This window comes from Papilio polytes, unplaced genomic scaffold, assembly GCF_000836215.1.
Source record: "Papilio polytes unplaced genomic scaffold, Ppol_1.0 DF824146.1, whole genome shotgun sequence".
Classification (NCBI taxonomy): domain Eukaryota; kingdom Metazoa; phylum Arthropoda; class Insecta; order Lepidoptera; family Papilionidae; genus Papilio; species Papilio polytes.
Window position 1 is genome coordinate 3705510 of NW_013525058.1, and position 6625 is coordinate 3712134.

The window sequence follows — 6625 nt, forward strand, 5'->3', positions numbered from 1 at the left end:
GGTCGTTGACCATTCGCTGGCCTTGTATACATTTATGTATGTATTTGTATGCGGTCAAATAGAAGAAGCTGGTATTAGGGTACTCGGGCCCAGAGGTGCTAGCAGTACTCCATATAGGGCCGAACTTGCGCCTTCTAAAGTTGAAGGCGGTGGCCCGGCTGGAAGTACTGCTTCGCCCTAATGAGCACACCCAGTTTTTTAGAGGCGAGCTTAGCCTTATCTTCTAAATGACCACGAAACAGAACGTATAAAATCTCTATACAACATATTAAATACTTAGTTAACATTAATTACTTTACATGAAAGGTCCCTTCGCACGTGTACAATTATCGAAACATGCAAAACGTAGGTATTTTCCGCTTAATGTATTTTAAAAATTTGAATTTGAATTCTAAAGACGCTGTTAACCTTTACATTTGTACTTGCCTTGGATTTGTAATGGGAAAAGATTTCAAAATTATCATATCATTGGATGGTTATTTCAGGAATGTAGTGTATAGATAAATTCAATTTATGGTGAGTTTTTACTACCCAAATACTAATACATAATATTTCGGAATGAGGAAGCCCGAACCAGAATAGTAATGCACGTCCTGTCGGTGTTACCAGTTATAAAACTACCGACTAGTAGAATCATAGTTTCTACTTGCCTGAATACACCTCTTTACTCTCATTTTCTTTGTATTCCCGATTTCCAGAATAGTTTAAAATAAACCAATTCCTGAGACGTAGAATGGATGCTGAAACAAGTCAATTACCTCGCAAGGTCAATCTTACAATTTGGTAAAAATCAAATGATAAATGCAAAGTCGTGATTCTTCAAATAACATAATGCTCGTTTTGCCATCGTTTTTAAAAAGTTGTAATAACGAAGTTGTACTTTTGTATTTCATTGGCATATCATAAAAATAAGCTACTTTTAGCTTTCTTTTATGGCAACGTGTTTTTATTAATTGACAAGATTTATGTGAAGGAGTTTTAACGAGTATTCAAAATGAGTACTATTTATAATATACCTATATATCATATGTTAATGCGCATTTCGCGTGCCAAAAACGATCTGCACATTAATAACGACCAGTTCTTAATTTTAAATTAACAATATAAATTAAATAGAAACATATTCTCACCTTTTAATTTAAAAAATCATGTTCGACCTCACGGATAAAACATATTTTTGAACGGCATGAAATAAAATGCATTAAAACAGGTTCCTCGCCTCACCACCAGCACAAACAAAAGTCGCGACGGCACTAAAGTCGTTTTCGAAAATTTTTTGAAGCCTCCCGCGGTTCATTATAAGGATTCCCTAATCATGGCATAAAGACTGCTTAACAGATTAGTGACTAGCATGTACTTTTGTGACCGAGGGTACGAACTTCAAAATATATCTGACACTAAAATTATTGATCCAAATAATAACAATATCTATTACTATTTTTGGCCACCTGGTATTAATTTCGGTCTATCAAATAAGGAAGCTGTTTGAGTCTTGTATTATATGTTTTTTCATGTTTTAGTTATATAACATTTAATATATTTAAGAAATAATTTTTTTGTGATTATTATCAATTCGACAGAGTGAGAGGTGCCTTTTTGTACGAAGTAATAAATGTGTTTAAACATTACTGTCTGTTCTACATTCGGAACAAAACCAAGTTAATTCGTCATATAAACAAATCTTAAAACATAAACCTAGTAACAAGTGTGTGAGACACGAGTTAAATTAATAAATGCAAAAAATTATTATTTTAATAACATCGCTAATCGCTACTTTGTGGAGTTAGCGTAAGTTTTAACTGCGACAAAACTGCGACGTTATCTTTGTTTTTTCAAAGATTAAAACACCAATGATGACCAATGAATCTGTAAGTGTATCAGTCTGTCAGCCTATAACTTGTTATTGGATGCGGTTATTCACCGCAACTCGGTTACTCTTATGCACGTGGCCTCCGTCAGAAATATCAGATGGATTTTTTTTCGTAAAAGCATGAAAATAATTGTATATTCAAGTTAAAACGTATCGAAACATTATGGCGTTGCTTTAATGACTGAAATTTTATTTAAATGTAATGTTTGTAATTTCTACATTTTTCTACCAATTCTAACCTTAAGAGTTACTGTTTATAATATGGCAACACTTGAATAAAACTTTTTTATCCGTGGCAATTGTCAGATTGACAAGTTGCACTGAAGTTAAAAGGGAGTTTCGAAGTTATCCTTATTTTGGTGCAGAATTTAAATATTAAGTCAAAAATGGCTTCTGTTGAGGAATTACAGAAGAAGATCGAGGAGTTGGAGGTCAAATTAGCCGCCGCACAGGGGACTAAGGGTCCTGTTAGAGAAAAAATTGAAGTAATGTCTGCAGAAGTAGTCGATTCAAATCCTTACAGGTATTTCCTTTTTATACACTATCATTCAATCAAGAAGTAGATTTAGACTAAAGTTTTATCCAGTATCTTCTCGATTTCATTAAACTTTAAGAGAAAACATTTTTCTTTACGTTAAAAATTCATACAATATGGTATGCTTCATTAGGATGTATTTATTATTTTGCAAATTAAATTTTGTATTGAAATTTGCAATATAAAACAAAATTGAAATCAAATGCACTACACTACTAATATTATGTATTTTTTTACTTTCAGTCGGCTAATGGCACTAAAACGAATGGGCATTGTAGACAACTATGAGAAGATCCGTGAGCTGTCGGTGGCTGTGGTCGGTGTTGGTGGTGTAGGCAGCGTCACCGCTGAGATGCTCACTCGCTGTGGCATCGGCAAGGTTAGCATAAACCATGTAAAGCTTATATAGTAGACAGTTTTGGAAAAATATTTATAATAAATTATTTTTTTTCAGTTAATCCTATTTGATTACGACAAGGTGGAGTTGGCAAATATGAACAGGTTGTTCTTCCAGCCGCACCAGGCGGGGCTGAGCAAGGTAGCCGCGGGCTATCAATCCAGATGTTGTTATAGACGCACACAATTACAATATTACAACTGTTGATAATTTCCAGAAGTTTTGTGATACTATCAGGTAACATCAGCTGTTGAAGGGTGGCTGGTTTATTTTTTATTTTAAATCGATGTCAATGCTGCATATGTGGTATTCCTTGTGGCTATGTATGTAACATACTTATTAATATTTTTAAATGAAATAGTGAGTAGTTTTTGAGTTATCTATTTAGATTTATAGGAATTGTAAGCATCTAATGATCAAATGCTGAAACAATCTTTAAATTTGTAATAGTCTCTTAATTTATGTGACTTATGCCTAAATTCTGAAACTAACCTCAAACACTGCAAGCTCGGTTACCTTTACAATCTCTTAGACATTCAAAACTTAATAGAATTTGGAGTTACCATATATTATATTATCATATAATATATTCATATATTGCTGTCAGTATATTTTAATGCTTAAAATATCAGTTTTTCGTTTCCCTACGTAAGAATATAATTATAAGATCTAGTATAGGTGAAAGGTATTACGAATGTCCTAATTTCTATATCCAGTTCAGGCAGTTTGAAGGGAGGTGCAGTGGACTTAGTACTGAGCTGTGTGGACAACTTTGAAGCGCGTATGGCCATCAACACAGCCTGCAATGAGCTCGGACAGAACTGGTTCGAATCGGGAGTCAGTGAGAATGCAGTCTCTGGACACATACAGTTCATAATTCCCGGAGAGACTGCATGCTTTGCGGTCAGTTTAAACACTATCTATTAAGATTGACTTTTTATATAAGGTAGTAAATAAGCAAGGAGCCACATGAATTTGACATTCACGAAAGTAGATGCATTGCATATCTTTAATTGGTGGAAGAGGAAATGTACAGAAAGAGGATATGTCCCCTATTTTCTCTTCCCATCCAGAGAAAAGGGACTTAAACCATGCTTTCCATATGTATGTGGTGTTACACTGGGCCAGATGTTGGTCTCTACCATTGATATATGTCATTGTTGATTGTGTTAAGTGATGTTTTGGGTGTGCATGTAATGTTATTGGTGTTGCAGTGCGCGCCCCCGCTTGTGGTGGCTTCAAACATCGACGAGAAGACATTGAAAAGGGACGGCGTGTGCGCAGCCAGCCTGCCCACCACCATGGGCATCGTTGCTGGATTCCTCGGTATTTATTACTCTATGCTATAGTCATTTCATATTGTTTTAACTAGTACTTTGTCATAAAAATGTAGTTTCCAGTTCAAAATGCCCTCAAGTACCTGTTGGGGTTCGGAAATGTTAGCCACTACCTGGGCTACAGCGCATTGACTGACTTCTTCCCAACAATGAGCCTTAAGGTAACTAACAAATGTTATATCTAATGATTTATATTTCAAAGAAACTAAGAGTTAAATAGGAATATGTGTCTTAATGGAAGGTAACAAGGTATCGTGTGGTCTGTGCAGCCGAACCCTACCTGCAGCGAGGCGTGGTGCGTGCGGCGCGCGGCGGCGGTGCGCGCGCGCCCGCCGCCCGTCGAGCTGGCCGCCGAGGTGTGCGAGGACACCACGCCGCTGCACCAGGACAATGAGTGGGGTAAGCACCACGCACTACACCAAACACTTCCTACTTCACACTAAGCACTACGTACTACGATCTATACACACCACACTGTGCTCTAACACTATGTACTTTGCACTAAACTAAGCACAAAGTACTTCGTATTAACCATTATGTACTTTGCACTATATGCGTTGCATTAAGCACTAACTATTTCACACTAAACACTGCATACTTCTCACTAAGCACTACGTAATACACACTACTTACTACGTATTAGACACTCCTCACTTGCACTGCGTACATCGTACTACGCACCACACATTATACACTATCTGATTTGAAAAATTATATCTTAACCTATTTGTAATGTGCAGGTATTAGCCTGATCGATGAGAACGCGCCGGAGGAGGAGGTGCCCTCCAACTTGCAGCTCGCGGAGGGCGTGCAGGTAACGTACTTATATCTCAAATGTAAACTATAATGATACTAGGTTTCTCCCGTGATTCCGCCTGCGTGGAATTATAAAAAAATAAAAGTAAGTAGTATATGTGTTCTTCCAAACTATCGTCTACGTTTATGCCAAATTTCATCGAAATCCGTTCAGCTGTTTAGGCTATAAACTCTAACAAACATCCATCCATCTAAACTTTCGCATTTATAATATTAGTTTATTGTATTTATTGCAATTTTAAAGGGCATTTGCTTAAAAATAAGCTATGGAAGATATTTAATGCTGAATTTGGAGTTAAAAGTATGTTTATATGTAGGTAGCGTACAGTATAGGTGTGGAGGCGGGGNNNGGGGGCGACAGCAGCACGCCGGAGTCGAGCGGGGGCGCGCTGGCCGCCGCCGAGCTCTCGCTGGAGGACCTCATGCAGCAGATGAAGACCTTGTAATACCAACTGCCTCCACTGGTACAGTCGCGGAAATACGTGGTGTTGCACTTCAGATTGCATTGTTACTTGAAACGAGATAAATTCCGTCTCTACAAGTATCAAATTAATAGTGAGTTGAGCAAACGACGGAATATTTTTTTTCCTACAGAAGAATTTAAATTTAATAGGCAAATGGTTGTTCTGCATCTCAATTCGTACAAAACGTATACTAGTTTCAAAGTGGAACACCGACATATTCGCTGATTGTACATGACCTATTTTTTACATTTAACGATTAATTTGTGATTTTTTTACTAGATATGTCAGAATATGGTTGTATTATTGATTTTTGAATTTATTATTTATGTTTTGTGGCGTTCTTATGTGCCTACAATGTTCTCTCTATATGTAAGACAATATTTTCTCAATTTATCTTGATGTTCTGAAACGCTAGCTTTTTAGCAAGATTTATTAGATTGAATGTGCTTCATGAGTATTGTTTTAATTTTTATTATAAGAAGCAAAAGACATTTATGTAAAAGTAAGAAAAATATTGTATGCTTGTTTAAAATATGGAATATTTGTTAGAAAAATGTAACTTAATAAAACTATATTTGTGTTATCATTACAAACATATCTTCCTTATTATAATGTAAAATATCGTCTTTTAAAACAAATCAAAATTGAATATGTTTTATTTTGCTGTTAAAGTTTTTAATTGGCAGTGTTAGTTATATAAACTAAAAATGCTATTATATTATAAAAAAATATTTGATATAAAAATTGGCTTGATTGCTAAAATTGTCCATGTAATTTGCTTTTATTGTCTTATAAATGTAAGTTTAAATAAGAAATAAAAGAAATAATTCCATTGTGAATAATATATTAGTTACAAAGCTTGATGTAAGGATTGTTTTATATGTGTGTATATTTTATAAATGTTTACGATATCTGCGAGGCGCCGCATTAAATGTCCTCAGCTAACAGTTGACTTTTCATTACCTCTGTTACCGCTGACATTTTAGCTAACATCGTGCTATCCGGCGGCGGCAATGAATTATTCTGAAATAAAAATAATACTCTAATAATCTTAAATACCTTCTTTAGTGTGGGGACTAGAGTGTAGGACGGTCTGATATAATATTAATATTGCTAATTATGCCCTTGAGAAATAGTTTAAAACTTTAGTCTTTAGTTAGATTCCCCCCTTTCCTTTCTGTTCTAGTTCCCGGAATCCTAAATGTT

At 35.5% G+C, this 6625-nt stretch overlaps 3 protein-coding genes across 3 annotated transcripts in view; 1 reads left to right on the top strand and 2 right to left on the bottom strand.

Moving 5' to 3' along the window:
- LOC106111929 (peroxidase) overlaps positions 1-1260 on the bottom strand; it is an 18671-nt gene extending 17411 nt beyond the window's left edge. The window contains exon 1 of the mRNA XM_013294135.1: positions 1131-1260. The gene's annotated coding sequence lies outside the window, so the exon portion shown is untranslated. The remainder of the gene's footprint in view (positions 1-1130) is intronic.
- An 893-nt stretch (positions 1261-2153) lies between these two features.
- Positions 2154-6055, top strand: LOC106111966 (ubiquitin-like modifier-activating enzyme 5). Its single transcript, XM_013294179.1, is given in 10 exon segments — positions 2154-2393; positions 2649-2784; positions 2860-2954; positions 2956-3039; positions 3519-3705; positions 4017-4128; positions 4203-4300; positions 4409-4538; positions 4880-4953; positions 5273-6055. Coding segments are annotated over 10 exon segments (1182 nt in total). The 5' UTR covers positions 2154-2256; the 3' UTR covers positions 5402-6055.
- Positions 6056-6346: 291 nt separating this feature from the next.
- Positions 6347-6625, bottom strand: part of LOC106111749 — a 3879-nt gene continuing 3600 nt past the window's right edge. The window contains exon 5 of the mRNA XM_013293893.1: positions 6347-6512. Coding sequence (XP_013149347.1) covers positions 6347-6512 — 166 coding nt within the window. The remainder of the gene's footprint in view (positions 6513-6625) is intronic.